Below are 17,785 nucleotides of genomic sequence, written 5' to 3'. Positions count from 1 at the left end.
ATGGACCCGTGGCAGTAGCCATATTACCCTGGCAACAATGAGACAAAATAAAAGTCTGGCCATCGATGCTGCCTCTGGAAGCTCTTGGGCAAAATGTGGGAATTATGAACCAAGATTTTATTTAATCTTGAGTCCCTCTGCTGACTGAATGGACGCACACAGTGGTGTGCACCTGTGGTCCCAGCTACTCAGGAGGCTTGAGGTGGGAGGATCGCTTGAACCCAGGGGTTCAAGTCTAGCGAGCTATGATTATGCCACTGCACTCCAGCCTAGGCAACAGAGCAAGACCCTGTTTCTAAAAATAATAATAATAAAAAAATAATGAAAAAATTTCAACATTTTTAAAAATAATAAATAAAAATTCTAGTATCTCCATACTTGAAAATACACTGAACACAGGAAAACCAGCATTGCAATCACTTAATCCAGCGTCACTGGGATTTCTCAGGGTACCATCAGGTCCTACCCAGGGGCTTAGGCAGCGGCAGGGTGTGAGGTGTCTCTTGTCATTCCCTGTCCACACAGGCTGCTGACTGAGATGGCTGTGATCCAGTCTCCATGGCCCCTTGGGGTCAGGCTGCTGCTGCCATGACATGCACTCTGGCTGTCTTTGCTGCCACAGGCTGAGGCCTGCTGTTGAGTCCTGCAATCAAAGTGGGCCTTCCCACACCCCAGGGTGCTGTCTGCACCTAAGCCCCTCTCCCCATCCCTTGCAGGGTAATACCTTCCTCAACCAAGGGCATCACCCTGAGATGCAGCCTCTCAAATCCTTTTAATCCTCACATTCTTTCATGATAAGGCCCACTAAATCCAAAGCCTGAATTCCTAGCTGCTTCAAAAACCTAGTTCCCCTTTACTTCAGGGCAGGAACAGCTGCATCACCAAACCCTCCCAGGAGGTGAGTGCAAAATACTTGGACTTCATGCTACCAGTGCTGCAAGGAAGGAGAGGCTGAAACACATCTCCTCCTAAAGCAATCTGAATGTTTTTTTTTTTTTTTTTTTTGACAGAGTCTCACTCTATTGCCCAGGCTAGAGTGAGTGCCGTGGCGTTAGCCTAGCTCACAGCAACCTCAAACTCCTGAGCTCAAGGGATCCTCCTGTCTCAGCCTCCCGAGTAGCTGGGACTACAGGCATGCACCACCATGCCCGGCTAATTTTTTCTATATATATTTTTAGCTGTGCATATAATTTCTTTCTATTTTTAGTAGAGATGGGGTCTCACTCTTGCTCAGGCTGGTCTCGAACTCCTGAGCTCAAACGATCCGCCCACCTCGGCCTCCCAGAGTGCTAGGATTACAGGCGTGAGCCACCGCGCCCGGCCCGCAATCTGAATGTTAACAGCACGCCACGCACATGTGAGCCACCAGCGCTTACCTTGGGTTGGCTCTAAATGAATTCATGAAGTTCTCACGAGTTCCTGCTGAGGTAAGTTCTGTAGTATGTTTATTTTTCAATCAGCATACTAAGGCACAGAGAGGTTAAGTCACTTGTCCAACGTCCCTCAGCTACAAAGTGGATAAGCCTGGATTCCAACTGCATGTGGGATCCTGAGTCCATGCACTGCCTTGACACATGCTGCTTCTTTGAGAGCTCTGACGATGACGCAGGGATGTGCACAGGGCTAGGGGCCATCTTGTGGGGCCCGGCCAAGGTCAGCGGCGATGCCCACCCACTCTGGCAGGAAGGCCGCTTGTGGCCTGAAGACCATGTGGAAGGGGGAGTCGGGCAGGGTGAAGTTGGCCAGGTAGACAGTGTTCCCGCCCGCCAGGTATGCAGCCCAGATCCCAAAAGTGCCCACAGTGATGATGCTGTGGTTACACTGCATGAGCAGTGCAAAGTCCTTGGCCGGTGAGCCTTGAATGCCATTGCCTGCAAACATCACATCCCCAAGGGAGCTACTGATGCTTTCTCGGCACCAGGCCATGTCATCACTGGTGACCACGAAGACTGGGGTGTGGTAGCGGGCCCGGAACCAGTCCATGGCCTGCCGCAGGTAGCCCCGGTCGGCTAGCACTCCCTTCCACACCTTCGGCATGACGCGGACATAGTCCCCCCGGCGCACGTGGACCCCCACGAAAGTCACCTGCCAGGCCCATTTGGCCTGCAGGGCCTGGAGGAACATCTGGGCCTCCTCGCGCACGTGGTCGTGCAGGGTGAACTCCTGGAGGATCTCCTGGCGCAGGTGGTGGTAGAAGGTCCAGGAGCAGGGGTAGCCGGTGAGGCGCACGTACTTGCCCGGGATGTGGCGGTACTGCTCCTCCATCCAGTCGTTCAGGTGGTAGTTCTGCCAGGGGATCCTGCTAGCCGTAGCGCTGTGCAGCACCGGGAGGCTGATTCTGAAGATGGGGGCCAGGGTGCTGTGCATCCGGGGCGGGATGAAGGCTGGCCGCCCGTTCATCTTGGCCAGGGCGTACAGCGTGGCGTACTCGCCCATCTGGTTCCCCAGGCGGCCTATGGCGTTGATGGTGAACAGCCCTTCCCGGGCAAGGTGTGTGGGGACCAGGACCACGTGGGCCGAGTGTGCCCAGGGGGAGGGCACTAGAGCCAGGCGCTGGTGGCAGTGGAAGATGAGAGACACTACGAAGATGACGAAAAGGAAGTAGATGGTGGAGAAGGAAGGGCAGGTGACCCAGAAGCCCTTGATGGCTGCACGGAGGGAAGAAAGGACATAGTCAGGAGAGATGGCTGGGGGAATATGAACCTCTTCACTCACTGCCTCCCAAATTCATTCATTCACTCACTCATTCAATGCATCCAAACCTGCCCGGGGAGTACCAGAGTGGCAACCCAAGAACACAGACCCTGGGATCTTTCCGCCTGGGTCTGAGTCCCAGCTCCACCCCTTGCTAGTGCTGTGTGACTTTAGTAAAGTGACTAAACCTCTCTGAATATTAGTTTCCTCACCCTTTAAGCAGGGATGGTTAGGTGAAACCATTTGAAAGTGCCAATATTCAACCATATCTTACCTACATTTGCAGCCATTTCTATGCTTCAACCTAACAGAATGACCTCACGAGGCTGCATGGATTAAATGTGATAATTTTGTAATGTTCTTTGAACAGTGCCTAGCACACAGGAAACGCTCTGTGTCATAAACTAAATACTTCCAGAGAGTCTACTACATGCCAGGCACACTCCAGAGGCAGGAAGTGAGCAGAGAACAAAAGATACAAGGCTCCTTGCTCCCCATTAAGGTGAGTGCCACGGGGAGGTTACAAGCACAGACCAGGAGGCCAGACCCAGAGGCCAGATCTGCTGGCTGGGCAACCTTGGGGACTGTTACTTAACTCCTCGCCAGCTTTGAGGTTGTCACAGCACCTGCACTGGGAAGTGCTGAGCATTTCCTGTTGCTATTAGTGGGAGAGGCAGACTCAAGCTGGTCACTGACTCTTGGACTCTTTCCCTTGAATCTGGGTGTGCTTGTGACTGCCTTGAATAATTAAATATGTCCAAAGTGACACTGTGCCTGTTTCTGGCCCGGGACTTAAGGGACCAGCAGTTCCCACTTCATGCCTGGGAACAATCTCTCTTCACTAACACATCAAGCTGTATAGTTTTAGCTTTTGTATGTAGGTCTGTGATGAGCCCGTTTTTTTTGGGGGGGGGCGGTTAACCAATTTATTGAGATATAATTCATAAACCGTGCTATGCACCCACTTACAGTATGCAACTGGATGGCTTTTCATATATTCACAGAGCTGTGCAACCATCACTATCAATTTTTTAACTTTTGCATCACCCCAAAAAGAAACCCTGTACCCTTAAGCCATCTTTCCCCCAATCTTCCCAGCTTGAGTCCCCACTCCCAGCTAATCTGTTTTCTGTCTCCACGGATTTACCTATTCTGGATATTTCCTATAAACGGAATCACACAATATGAGGCCTTTTGGGTCTGGCTTCTTTCACCCAGTTTGATGTTTTCAAGGTCCACCCACATTGTAGCAGGGATCAGAGCTTCATTCCTTTTTTATGGCTGAATAATACTCCATTGTCTGGATAGACCACATTCTGTTTATCACCAGCTGATGGACATTCGGGCGATTTCCGTCTGTTACCCATCGTGAATGGTGTTGCTATGGATACGCACGTACACGTTTCTGTGTGGACACATGCCTTCATTCTCTCGGGCATTCCCGAGGGAGTGGAGTTGCTGGCCACAGGGTACCTCGGCATTTCATCGTGTCAGGACCTGCCAGGCTTGTCCAAAGCAGCTGCCCCACTTTCCATTCCCACCAAGCAGCAGTGCACGAAGGTCCCCATTCCTCGACATCCCCGCCACTGCTCACCATCACCCGTCTTTCTGATTATGGGGGGTGTGCGGAGGGGACTGACTGTGAAGCCACACTGTCAACGCCAGTTCCAGGCCTGACTCTGCTGGGCTTGACTGGGCTCCGTGATCCTTGGCCCACCCCCACCCCCCACCCCCACCCCCTGTCCTCATAACGGGATAGATGGCCCTTCTTTGGGGGCTACTTCCTTTTGATTCAGCCTCTCCACCAGGGCTCACCCCCACTCCCAGAAAGATTTTTGCTCACCAGTCTCCACCATGTCCTGATCTGCTTTCTCTTCTCCCCTGCTCCACTCCTCTGACCAATGTCCTGTGGTTTCCCTGTGGCCACCCCAATGGCCACAAATCAGTGATCGTCCCCCACGGCCCTGTCCTTGCTGAAGCACTGGACTCCATGTACCCATCCCAACTTTCCAGCTTCTACCTCACCCCCTCCCATCCCTCGCTCTGCCTGCCGGGGCTCTGCAGGCCACCTCAACTCTCGTCCTCCTCTATTCCAGGGCTCCTGACTTGATTAATCAGACCCTTTTGGGAAATCCGAATGCTCGGGGGCCCTCCTGCAATGGTTTCTCCTGGGTCCCTAGCGAGGTCCACTGGCTCGTATCACACGAGGACAAAGCATGGAGAAATGTCTCCTTCACTGCTTGCAAATTAAATCTACTCAAACCCCTCTTTTCACTTAGCTGATGAAAACTCTGTCCCAGTCATGATCACACTGCCCACCCAGCTCAGGGTCCTGCCAGGTGGAGGAGAAGCCTCACTCCCCAGCACAGGCAGAGCCCCAGGCAGGTCCCAAGGCCAGGATGGGCGAGGAGGGCAGGGACCAGGGACGGGAGAAGCCAGCACGGGACAAGGGTGCCGGCCACTCAGGTCCGCCTTCACGGGGCAGTCACATGGAGCCCCAAGCTCAGACAGGCCTCACGCTGGGTTTAATGCTCTATTGTCACCACTTTAAAATTCTTCATAAATTCCAAACAAGGGACCCCGTGTTTGTGTTTTGCTCTGGGCCTTGCAAATTGATGCAGCCGTCCGGTGGCCACCTGCATTTCCTGGAGTCTCAGGAGCTCCCTCTCGTGGCTGTCCATCAGCCTGGACACCTGGAAAGCCGAGGAAACTAATGGCTAGAGGCTGGCGTGTCTATGGTGCCGCTGCACGCCAGGCCACGATTCCTCCCTGGCCATTTTCCTGTAGGTGGGTGGCAAACCCCCACCTGAACTGAACTCATCTGGGGACAACACCTGGCCTGAAGGGTCAAGTGGCTATCTGTAGACTTTAATTCTCTTAGCATGAACACCCATATGCTTTGCTGCCAAAACAATACCATGTTTGATAAGGGGGTGCGGCACAGACCCCACCAGGGGTGCCATGTAGTACAGGTCTACGCATCCAGCAATGGTGCCAAAATGCAGAAAGTTCCAAAACACGGCTGGCTGGCCCAGAGTGTCCAATAAGGGGGTGTGGGCACTGCTTAGCTCATTTATTCCTCACGACCCCACCCCCAATGAGGAAGGTACATTTTTTAAATCCCCATTTAACAGATGAAGAAACTAAGGCACAGAGAGGTTAAGAAACTTGTTTTAAGTCACACAGCTAGGAAAGAAGAGAGGTCTGCATTTGAACCCAGGGAGCACATCTGGGGAGTCTGGGCTGTCAGTTACTGTCCTGGCCTTTCGAGTATGTCCCAGGAAAGAGCAGTCCACTACCAATCCTCACTCGCTGGCCAGTTACATGTGCAATCTGACCTGCCCTGCCTCATGGGGCCTCCGTTATTTCTGGGTCACTGAGGCAGGGATAAAAGGGCAATGGAAGCCCAGAGCTGGGGGTCACCCTGTACCATGCTGAGCCCACCTCGGAGCTGTGCCCAGACAGGCTCTGCCTTCCCTGTACTTCCAGAACTTGAGGAACCTCCCCCAACTCTCAAAAAAAAAAAAAAAAAAAAGTTTCCTCCTCAGCTTGGGGACTTGTTTCTGCTCTTGCTGCTCTATCCCCTCCCCCTCTCTCCCCCCAAGGCACCCTCAGGGTTGCTAATCCTCGGGCCACTCAAGCAATTAAGACCTAAAGTGAAGAAGAAAGATTTCTTGTCCTTGGGTGGCAGAAAAATACAATGAGACCTAAACTTTGTTCCTGAATTTTCTCCGGCAGCAAAACTAGCCTCCTGTGTGGCAGCCCTGGCCTCCTTCAGGTCTCAGCCCAAATGTCCTCTTCACCCCACTTAAATCTGCAACACCCCTGCCCCCCACTTCCCTACGTGCTTTTGCTCCAAAGCACTTGACCCCTTCTAACATTCTAGAGAACGGGATTATTTGCTGCTGTTTTGTGTCTCTGCCTCTCCAGCAGGTGAGCCTGCCCCGGCAGGCGTTTGTGTCCTGCAGTGTCCGCACACAGGGGGGCTCAGGCAGGATCAGCAGAATGGATGAGGGCCGTGAATCTTATCACAGTACTCTACCCTGTGGCTCACACAGGGCCTGGCCCAGGATCCGACAGGCCCCGCTTTGATATGGGGTGCCTCAGGCCCTAATCCTTTCTTCTTGTGGCTCACTCCTCCTCACAGCTTTTGGAATCACTTCCTTCTTTCAATCCGAAGTCCCTGTCCCTGCCATGGTGGGCCTCTCCGGGCCCCTCCAACGTGGTGCCTAAGAGTCACCTGGAACCAGAATCTCGCATGGCCCTGGCTGTGCCCGACACCCCCCAGGGCAGGCACAGGACAGAGGATCCCCAAACCCCTGTCAGGATTGGGCCACACTATGCCACAGTACGTGCTGCGGACACTCAGGGCCACACAGCAGCAAAGGCCGTGCCCCAGCACCCCGAGGCCCTTGCTTTTCTCAGCAGGAAGTGACAGAAAACATTATTTTTCTAGTCAAACCCATTCGGATATGGCACAGAGTGGGCAGCAACATTTGCATGAAAATTTCCCGATGAAAGCACTGAGGCCAGGCAGGGCGCTGGCGCTGGGGAGCTGCCCTTGAGCTCTTGCCCCTACTCCCCAGGGGAGCCCACATCTCCCTTGGCGACTAGAACCGCTGAGGCCCGAGGTGGTCTCAGCTCCCTCGCTGCCCTCCCCGCCCTTCCCACCATCTTATAAAGCAGCTGAGGTTTTTGGGTTTCCCCAGGGCTGATCTGATCCCTCTAAGAGTACGAATTTTTAGGGCTTGAAAACGACTGACCTTATCGCCCTGTTAACCCACCGCTGACAGAAGGTTCAGGAGGGGAGGAGGAGGGGCTGGCCTGGGGTCACACAGCCAGAGGCAGGAGCCCCACCTCAGGGCAAGCAGCCCTGACTGCCACCCACAGTGTCAGCTCCTGCCTGGATCACGGCCACCACAAGGCAGCGCTGAGCCAGGGGCAGGGCTCGGGTGGGAGTGGAGCGGGACCCCAGACCCAGGACCCACACGTTGCGGCCGTTCCCTCCTACCTGCCTTGAGCCTCCTAGGCCAGTCTGTTCGGGGCTGTCCGGCTGCAGGACCGCTGGGGGGGACAGCTCTGGCGTCCCACACAATCGCGGGTGGCCTGACTGGCAGGGGTCCCTGTGGGGAGAGCGGGGGATTGGGGCGGGGTGGGGGCGGCAGTGGTGTTGGATTCTGCAGGCTCTGAGCTCCCGCCCAGAACCCCCACTAGCCTGGGGCCTGAGCACAGCCACTCGCCACTCCCTCCGGAGAGCCCACCACGGCTGCCGCTCTCCTGCGGGAACAAGAGCCTGCGGGGAACTGACTGCGGGACCAGGACCAGGACGCTCTCTTCTTGGGCTCAGGTTTGACCAACGTCAGGGGCCTAAGGGCTGGGGGTCAGGGGGCTGCATGCCAAGAGATGGGAAAAGGAAGCCTGGGTCCCAGATGGATCCCAGGCGAGCGGCCTAACCGTGGGTCTGCTGGGCGCATGGCTAGACTCTGGTCCTTAAAAGGGTGGGGTGGGCTACAGATCCCTGGGGGGTAGTGGCTGGGGTTCGGACATCTGGGTCATCATGGGCAGGGACTGGCTTCTGGATCCCCAAGGAGCACCAGGGGACTCACAGCCTGGTTCCCCAAGGTGCCAAGGGCCAGAAGGTGGTACCCCCTGAAATGCCCAGCAAGAGATAAGGGGGACATGGGAGGGCTTGGTCCTTCACAAGGCTGGAGCTGAGGGGCCAGGGAAACACCCAGCGCACGAGCGAGCGCAAAATGGCGCCAGGCTCCTTGGGAGGGGAGGAGGCCGATGCCCCTCATCTGAGGCCGGAGAGGCAGTCTGCATATGGCAATAGCAGTGGGGACACAGGGACTGTGAAATCGAGCTGGGGGAGGGCGTGATCTGTCCCCCACCCCCAGGGTGCCCTACAGACTCCCAGCCCAGGCACAGGCCTGGGTGCAGATTCGGAACCAAGGGCCTGGGCAGGGGGGCCCAGAAAGGCTCCGAAGTCCCCAGTCCAGAGTGAGCTCCGCACTAGAGGCTGCCAGCCCTGGAAGAGGAAAGTGGGGGGATTTCAGAGCCGACTCCTTCTTAGCTCCTGCCATCCCAGGGGTCCGGACTTCTGGCCCCCTTGGGCACCCTGGAATCAGGTACCTGCCCTGTCCCACCCTCCTGTTCTCTCCTCCTTCGTTACATACCACTCCTAACATCTGTTCCCCCATCTGCTCTGGGGACCCTTGGATGGGTGAAGAATGTGCAGATTCCAATCCCCAGATCCTGAGGCCTACAATGGCAGAAGAGGGCTGAGATGACCCAAAAGTGCCAGAAATCCAACCTGAGGTCCCCACACCCAAGTCCTAAAGGGAACCCAGGCATCTGCTTTCCCAACCCCACAGGGATCTGCATCCTGCTCCCCAGCCCCAGAGTGGCCCAGACTTCCAGCCCCCAGGCCCCCCACCCTTTTCCTGAGCTCAACTCTCAGGGCTTTGCACTCGGGTGGGAAAGGGTTAAGGGTGGAGTGCTGGGGGTGGGTGGGTGGCAGGGAGGTTGTTTGGTGATAATCCCCCTCCGTGCCCAGGGTGTGGAGAACAAGGTTAGGGCCCCACGTGGGAAAGGGCCACCGCTCTGATCCTGGTGGGCCGGGGCCTCAGCCTCTGCTTCTGATCCCCTGCCAGGCACCGCCAGCCCTTCCCCTCCCCTCCCCTCCCCAGGGCCTGCCGGGCTGGCTGCTGGGGCTCATCTGCCAGCCTTGGTCCCTCACTTCCTGGGTGCCCGGCCCCTGTCTGTCCCAGCTCGGGCCTACCCCGCGTTTGCCCCCGTCTGTGAGGTTCCCTCTCTGCACCTGGCACTTGCCTTAGGCCTGTGCTCCTCTCTTGGCTTCGCTGTCTCTGCCTCCGTCTCTTCTGCTGCTGCTTTGCCACTGAGTCTCCATCCATCCCTCAGTACCCTGCCCAGACTAGCCCTGTTCCCTGTCTCACCCGGGTCCCTCTCTAGGTTTGCGCGTCTGTCGGGCCTCTGCCGCTACTCTTGCCTAGCCCCTGCCTCTCCCCGGGGACCTCTGCCCCCTCGACACTGACGGATAACTCTGGGGTGTTAAGCTACGGATTAGTTCAGGCAAAATTCTCAATTTTGCTTGCGTTCTTTCCCCTTTGGGTTATGTAAACAGTAATTCTCCCCAGATGGAACTATTTTCCTCGCTTCGAAGCAGCCGGGAGGGGGCTTGGGCAGGGCTGGGATGGAATGCGGGCATTCAGCAGGGAGCTGGGTGGAAATCAGGGGCTGAGGTCCCCAGCCCAGACACCTCCTCTCCTCTCCAGGTGCCTGCCCTGCTGTGACCATGCCCGTGACCTTTGCCCTCTTGCTCCTCCTGAGCCATGCCACCGCAGACCCATGCTACGATCCAGGGGGCCACCCTCGCTTCTGCCTCCCGCCAGTGACCCAGCTGGCCAGTGTGGCGGCCTCCTGCCCTCAGGCCTGCACCCTCTCCCCAGGGAACGGCCTCAGCCCCGGAGGCACCTGCAATGGCAGCCTGACCCTGGCCCTGGGTGGCCCTTTCCTCCTGACATCTGTCAGCCTGCGCTTCTGCACCCCGGGACCCCCAGCCCTAGTCCTGTCTGCTGCCTGGGCCGCTGGGGGTCCCTGGAAGCTGCTGTGGCGCAGATCTGCCTGGCCTGGGGCCTTGGGGGGCCCTGAGAGGGTGACTTTCCACTCCACGCCAGGCCCTAAGGCCAGTATGGCAGCCAGCCACCTCCGAGTGGAGTTCGGAGGCCGAGCAGGGCTAGCAGCAGCTGGGCTGAGAGGTCGCTGCCAGTGCCACGGACATGCGGCCCGCTGCGCCGCCCGTGCCCGGCCCCCTCGCTGCCGCTGCCGCCACCACACCACCGGCCCAGGCTGCGAGAGCTGCCGCCCGTCCCATCGCGACTGGCCATGGCGGCCCGCCACACCCCGGCACCCCCACCCTTGCCTGCGTGAGTCCTGGGCCTCTCCCCACCCTGCTCTCCCCACCCTCATCCACCACTGCGACCCTTGTTCCTACAGGGGCGGGATGCTCCTTGCTTCTCCCCTCACTGTCTTGGACCCAGTCTCCTCCACACCTCCTCCTCACAGCCTCCCACCCGCTCCCCGCCTGCCCCGCATCTCAGCTGCACACAGGCCCAGAGGGGCTCCAGTCTCTCCTCAACATTCATTGGCCTTTGATGATGATGATGATGATGATGATGATGATGTAAATGACATTTCCTGAGCATCCAGCCCAGGGCCTTGCTGGTTGAATAGTTGTAGGGGAACAGGGCAGGGCAGCTGGGCGTTTCCTGACTCCTCATGCCAACCACACAGGGAAAGTATTCAGTCATTAAACACATATTTGTCAATCAGCTACTATGTGCCAGGCAGGGATTGTCAGCAGACCCATTCTACAGATAAGGAGACTGAGGCTAGAGGTGGGAAGCCCCTGCACGAGCACTCGTGGCAGCTGTTTGTGTGGCAGGGCCAGGATCTGAGTTTGGAAAGCTGAGTTCTGGGATCTCAGCTTGTCCCTGCCAAGCTCCTGTCAGGTGCTGTCACACCAGGTGTTCTCAAATAGCAGACAGGAGCACAGCCTCAGTAGCCAGCTAGACTACCTGGGCCCAAATCCCACCTCCTCTGCTTACCAGCTGAGTGACCTTAGGCAAGTTACTTAACCTCTCTATGCCTCGGTCTCCTCCCCTGTAGAGTGGGGATAGTAACAGCAAATCCTTTATAGGCTGTAGTGAAAAGTCACTGAGTTTATGTACATAAAGCCCTTAGAATAAAGCCTGATACAGTACCTCACGTGAAGGAAGAGCTCCCTGAGCATCTGCCAATGTCACGATTCCCCAGGTAAGGAAGGTGAGGCCCAAGGGGAAGTGTCACTTTCCCTAAGTCTCACTGCCAGCAAAGGACTGGACTTGGAGAGCCAGGCCTTCGCAGATGCCATGACTATCCACTGGGTCACCCAACTGGACAAGCGCCCCCAGGCAGGTCCCCCTCAACACTGCCTCTCCTCCAGAGCGCTTCCAGACTCACGCTTCCAGGCCGGGCCCTTTCCATTTCCCTCCAGCAGCCCCTTCCCAGGGACAGACAGTGTCAGTCCCTTCCAACCCCTCCCACCTCCAGCCTATGACCCTGGGTAAAGGGTCTGAGTGTGTTACCAACCCTGGGAGCTAACTTTGCTCCACTAACAGACACAAAGACAGACACAGACACAGACACAGACACACCTGCGTGCACGGACACGAGCTCCCTGGCCTTCCCTCTCTGCCTCCCATGTCCTTTGCCATGCTCCTGTCTTTCCTCACATGTGAAGAACATCACATGGACCAACTCACAGACTATCCCACCGCCCTTAGCTCCCTACTCTGCGCTCATCCCCATTCAGGACTTCCCCGGAGGCCACCACTGTCCAGGATTTTTGTCCCCCCTGACAACTCAGGGCCTCCACTCAGTGGGCCCATTCCCACCAGCCAAATCTGAAGATCTGCCCTTTGCAGGGGAGAGAGGGCCGGAAGACTCACCTGGCCCGAGGAGAGAGGGGTGGGCTTCATCCGGGGCCTGGTCAGGCTGTCCTTCTGAGGATCGCCAGAAGCCCCCGGGCTGAGCTGGGCACTGCCCTCCAAGCCTGGGTAGGAGACTGGCCACGCTGTGATGAAGAGTGGGGTGAGATGAACTCCTACGGCTGGGCTTTCCAGACATGGTGGTCTGCATCTCCCCTGCCCCATCTGAGCTTTCCAGAGGGAAAGTGAGGGGAGGTGGGCGACCCATGGGTCAGGAAGACGCCAAAGCCTGACTGTACCCACTGATGATCTCAACAGCATTGCCACCACTAATGGCCACAAAAACCCTGGGAGAAGGATCAAGAGCCCCATTGGACAGGGAGAAAACGGAGACTCAGAGAGGGAGAGTCATTTTCCCAAGAACACACAGCTGTCTCAGCTCCCTGACCACCTCATGACTTCTCTGCACTCTCTGGGGCCTGCCAGTCCAGGCCTCTCAAACCCCCTTAAATCCAGGTCTCCTCAAAGAGTGGCCCCCCACATCATGAACCCTCCACATCAGCATCTCACTTTGGAATCCTTGCTAGAGATACAAATCCCTGGGCCCAGCAGAAGCCCTGGCGTAAAGTCCTGGAATCTGTGTTGTTTTCTCAAAAAATGTGTCCCTGGTAATTCTGATGAGCAGTAAGGTTTGAGAACCACTGTGTCAGAAAACCTGATAAATGCTCCCAGGAAAATAACGTACATGCTAAATAATCCTCATATGAGCTGCCTAAGAATTACTAGTGTGTGGTTGCTAAGAGCTGCATTACCTTAGGCACGTGACATCACCTCCCTGTGCCTCAATTTACCTCATCTGTAAAATGGGGGTGATGAGTACCAACCTCACAGAGCCACTGTGAAGATGAGATATGTCAAGCACCTGGCACATGGAAGCACACGACAGCTCTGTGCTAGGCCCTGGGTTGAGCACTTTACATTAGTATCTGCTCTATCTCATTTAAGCCTCATGAAGTAAACAGAATACATGCCATTTTACAGACAAACAAACTGGGCTACAGAAAGGAGAAGTTACTTGTGCAAGGAACACAGAACGGTGGATGTGGGGTCTGGCTCCAGAGCCCACGCCCTGCTCTTCTCTAGGCACCCACAGTTTCAGAGAGACCCTCAGGAGGCTCATGAGTCCCATCGGGCTTATCCAGCTCCAGTCCAATGTATCCATTTTAAAGATGAGAATGAAGATGTTCTGGGACCCAGGCTTACCCAGGGAGCCCCAGGCAGTCTCTTTCGTGTTGGATTCTCCCTTTATTTCCTTCCATGAGGGCAGGGCAGTGGGGAGAAAGCTGGGGACTGGGGAACAGAAGGCCTGGCCCTGATGTGCCCTGCCCATGTTGCTCCTAGCCTGCTCCTGCAACCAGCACGCCCGACGCTGCCGGTTCAACTCTGAGTTGTTCAGGCTGTCAGGTGGTCGTAGCGGGGGTGTTTGTGAGCGGTGCCGCCACCACACAGCTGGGCGGCACTGCCACTACTGCCAGCCTGGGTTCTGGAGGGACCCCAGCCAGCCTATCACCAGCCGCAAGGCCTGCAGGGGTGAGTACGGCCTGAAGCCAGGCCTAGGGGAAAAGGAGGCAGGGTTAGACTCCTGGGTTTGAGGGAAGAGGAGTTGGGGGCCTGGACTCCCAGGTCTGATGGGGGAGGTGGCTGCAGAATTGGGAGGGAGCACCAGGGACCCAGATACCCTATTCCCCCAGCTCCTCTCCTCATGCAGCCTGCCAGTGCCACCCCGTTGGGGCAACAGGAGGCAACTGCAACCAAACCAGTGGGCAGTGCTCCTGCAAGTTAGGGGTCACAGGCCTGACATGCAACCGCTGTGGTCCTGGCTACCAGCAGAGCCGCTCCCCCAGTATGCCCTGCCAGCGTGAGTCCTGAGGGGCAGGGCCACAAGTCCTGAGTGGGGGGAAAGGACACATCCCAGGGGGCAAGGGTGGTGAGGGCTGGACTCTGGGTCCTTTGGAAGACAGGGACTGAAACTCCAGACTCCTCAGTCTCGGGCAGAAGGGGGCTGGGGGCCTGGACACCTGGGTCCTGGGAGGAGGTGGCAAGGGATGCTTGCACTCTTGGATCTTAAGGAATTTAACACTTACAGTCTGGATGTCTGGATTCCTGGGGGAGGGGTGGGGATGGCTGAGAGGTTAAATTTCTTCTTTGGTCTCACAGGAATTCCAGAGGCAACAACCACCCTTGCTACTACCCGTGGTGCTTACAGCTCTGGTAAGACAGGCTGGCAGCAGGAGGGATCGGGGATGGGCTGACTGGGTCATCAGTCACACTGAATGGGATGCAAGGGTCACCCCCTGAGCCCAGTCCCAAGGGTTTAGGCACCCCATCAACCTGGAATGCAGGGATGGGTGGGGCAGTACGCTGTGGTCCAGGCCTCAGGAGACCACTGCAGACAGCCTGACCCTCCCCAGACCCTCAGTGTCAAAACTACTGCAATATCTCGGACACCAGGGTACACATGAGCCTTCGGAGGTACTGCCAGCAGGACTACGGTGAGTGCTGGGGAGAAAAACAGCTGGAGGAGGCACAGATGATGTGATGACTGCCTCCACGTCTCTGGCCTTCAATTTTTTCATCTTAAATGGGAAAGGGTGTTGGATTCTAAAGGGTACTTCCTGATCTAGGAACTGATGGGACAGAGGACAAATGGGGGAGGGTGCAGTGGGGAGGAGGCATTCATTACCTTCCTGTATCTCCTCTTCTGCTACATCTTGGGCTTGTAGAGTTTCACTGTCTCCTTCAGCCTGACGTCTCTGAGGGATGGAAGGAGAAAGAGGAACTGGTTGAATGGAAGGGGCCCTTGCCCTGTCCTGCCTATCTTGGATCCTTTCTGCCTCCCTTCATGGTCCCAGATTATCTGAGCCTTAGCCCCATTCCCCACAAAGACTCACTCCACAATTTCCTAATCTGTCAGTCCACACCTGCCCAATGACCCTGGGGCCTACAACCTCAGATAATTCAAGTCTCTCAAACACTCAGATATTCAGCCCAGCCCACAAATCTAGACCAGCCCCGGCTACTTCCCTCAATGTACAGGTCCCCAAACTCTTCCTCTCTCAGGATGGTCATCTGGCCACTAGTGTCCTGGGCCTTGGAAGGTGGAGACTTTTCATCCCACCAGGATCTTCTGCCCTGCAGACCTGCCCTGCAGACCCAGCTTTCTAGCTAGAGCCCAGCCCCCAACACTGTCTGACCTCACGTCCTCAGAAAAGTACATTTTTCTGAATCACTGCTAGTATAACCTCAACCCTCAGGTTCCAGGGACCAACCTCTACTTTCTGGCCCCCCAAATTCATCCCAGAGCGCCTCCCCCCAAAATACCTCTCTTTCCCAAGGATTCCACTAGATACCTTCTGACCCTGCTGTATTAGAGACCCCGGACCTGACTTTTCTGCCTTGTTCCTGCCCCCACCTACCGTAGGGTCCCTTTATACCCCCACCCCCATACCCTTACCATAATTCCTGTATCTTTTGCTCCTAAAATGACCCCCAAAGCCCCACCCAACAAATCCCAGGCTCCTGGGCTCCTCTCCCTGTCTGGACTTCCTTCTTCCAGAGGATAACGCATAGCCCCTCGTCCTTCCCAATCACAATCCTGGAACCCCACCTCACAAACCATAACCCCCACCCTCCTAATCCTCCACCCAGTGTCTCCTCCCGCAGGCCCCACCCCTCGCGACTTAGGTTCAAACCCTCAAAACTTCAAGATCTGTCTCCTTATTGACGTGATCCCTGAAGCCCACCCACCAGTCCTGGGCCCCTCCCCACCAGAACTGACCCCAATGGGACCCTGTAGGCCGCCCCCAGCCGAGGCCTGACATCTTTCCTCCCCTCAGTTCTCCACGCGCAGGTGCTAGCGTCTGAGGTAGCGGGCCAGGCATGGCGGCAGCTGGCCGTGCGCGTGCTGGCCGTGTACAAGCAGCGGGCACGGCCCGTGCGCCGCGGCGACCAGAACGCCTGGGTGCCCCGCGCTGACCTGGCCTGTGGCTGCCTGCGCCTGCGGCCAGGCACCGACTACCTGCTGCTGGGCAGCGCTGTCGGCAGCCCAGACCCCGCGCGCCTCGTTCTCGACCGCCACGGCCTCGCGCTGCCCTGGAGGTCGCGCTGGGCCCGGCCGTTGCGGAGGCTGCAGCAGGAGGAACGTGCTGGAGGCTGTCACGACCTGAGGCCTTCGACATCTACCTCGAGGACCGAGCACTAGACCGGAGCTGGAACGCCTTGAACCCAACCAAGGACCTTGGAAGCGACGGTGAGCGAAGCCTTCCACCTCGACGGAGCGTCGGTGGAGAGGTGGAGCGTCGGTGGAGAGCCAATCAGACGTCGCGGAGCCCCTTACGTCACTGTGCATGCGCCAGCACCGCGCCGGCGTGAGAGACTTAGCAGGAGGCGGCAAATTGCAAGCTAGACTTTTCATCCAGCAGTGCTTCATTTGGCCTGTGGCCTATTCCCCGCCTGAAATCTATTCCCCGAAATAAAGTCTCAAATTTTGAGGAATTTCAGTTACAGCCCCTTAATCAATGCTGGGAGAGTCTGTAGGGGCAAACGAAGAAGGCCTTAAGTAAATAAATATGTGGAGCGAAGTCGTGACTGGAGCTCCCTGACAAAGTGGCCAATCCAATGAGAGCGGCCCTGTGACGACACTGGGTGCTAGTCATATTTGTGTTGCCTGATGATAGGCCAAATGCCAGTGGGAGGGGCGTGGCTGGTGAAGGCGGGAAATTTAATGAAGGAAGGGACAGCAGTTCCAGATTTCCAGAAAGTTCCAGACGTAGGAACTTTTGGTTCCTGATGGGCCTCCGGATGGACTCTGAGAAAGGAATAAAAGGGACTTTGAGTGATTATGTGAAGAGGGTTCCGATAGCTTCACCTGTTGAAGTAGACTCATTCCTGAGAGAATAGCCAATTGGGAGCCACAGAGTTGTATGACATCACTTGGTGCTAAGCAGAATTCTATTTCTAACAGTTGGGTACCCACAGGCCAGAGGGGTGGGCTGAAAAGCCAGGAACTAGTACATACCACTGAACAGAAGGTTGTCACGACCTAGGACCGGCCTTGTCGTCCTGACCTCTGCCCCTGCACCCACAACCAACAACACAATTTCAAATTTGGGTGACCTTTTCAAGAGAGTCACTGAAGGGGTACTTTGAGGGAGTCCTAGAGAAAGGGATATTATTTAAGGTCCATTTGGACCTGGAGAGCAACTCCTTTCCTTCCCTGAGAGAAAACCGAGGCTCTCAGCCAATGGGGAATCAGCGTGGGCTATGATGTCATGGGATACTAGGCAGAGAGAAAGGTGTCCTCCAGCAAACATTCTGGGTTTGCTCCCTATGAGACTGAAAAAGGAAGGACATCACACGCGGGCAGGGGGAGCATTTGACTCCCAAGCCACCAATAAAATCTTATATTAATGTATGGGGGAACTTCCCTTTAGCCTCCAGCTGAGCCCAAGGTGGGGACATCCCTGAAGCAGGAGTCTTTAAGGGATTTTTTAAGAAGAGTTTCCTGTTCGAGCAAAACTGTATTCCTTGTCTTTGCTCTTTTC

General features: G+C 56.2%; 2 protein-coding genes across 2 annotated transcripts; one reads left to right on the top strand and one right to left on the bottom strand.

The window, feature by feature from the left end:
• Positions 1 to 1,623: 1,623 nt before the first annotated feature.
• On the bottom strand, positions 1,624 to 9,608 carry LOC138374200 (galactoside alpha-(1,2)-fucosyltransferase 2-like). The gene is made up of 3 exons (XM_069456914.1): positions 9,526 to 9,608; positions 7,573 to 7,817; positions 1,624 to 2,687 (listed from the first exon to the last, which is right to left on the bottom strand). The coding sequence occupies exons 1-3, from the start codon at positions 9,606 to 9,608 to the stop codon at positions 1,624 to 1,626; spliced, it is 1,392 nt and encodes a 463-aa protein (XP_069313015.1).
• A 381-nt stretch (positions 9,609 to 9,989) lies between these two features.
• NTN5 (netrin 5) lies at positions 9,990 to 16,736 on the top strand. Its single transcript, XM_069457575.1, has 6 exons — positions 9,990 to 10,640; positions 13,584 to 13,772; positions 13,951 to 14,100; positions 14,400 to 14,453; positions 14,654 to 14,734; positions 16,079 to 16,736. The coding sequence occupies exons 1-6, from the start codon at positions 10,010 to 10,012 to the stop codon at positions 16,441 to 16,443; spliced, it is 1,470 nt and encodes a 489-aa protein (XP_069313676.1). The 5' UTR covers positions 9,990 to 10,009; the 3' UTR covers positions 16,444 to 16,736.
• The last annotated feature ends 1,049 nt before the right edge of the window (positions 16,737 to 17,785 follow it).

Source organism: Eulemur rufifrons, chromosome 24 (genome assembly GCF_041146395.1).
Source record: "Eulemur rufifrons isolate Redbay chromosome 24, OSU_ERuf_1, whole genome shotgun sequence".
In the NCBI taxonomy this organism is placed as follows: Eukaryota; Metazoa; Chordata; class Mammalia; order Primates; family Lemuridae; genus Eulemur; species Eulemur rufifrons.
The sequence above is the reverse complement of the archived record's forward strand: the minus strand, read 5'-3'. Positions and strand labels throughout refer to the sequence as shown.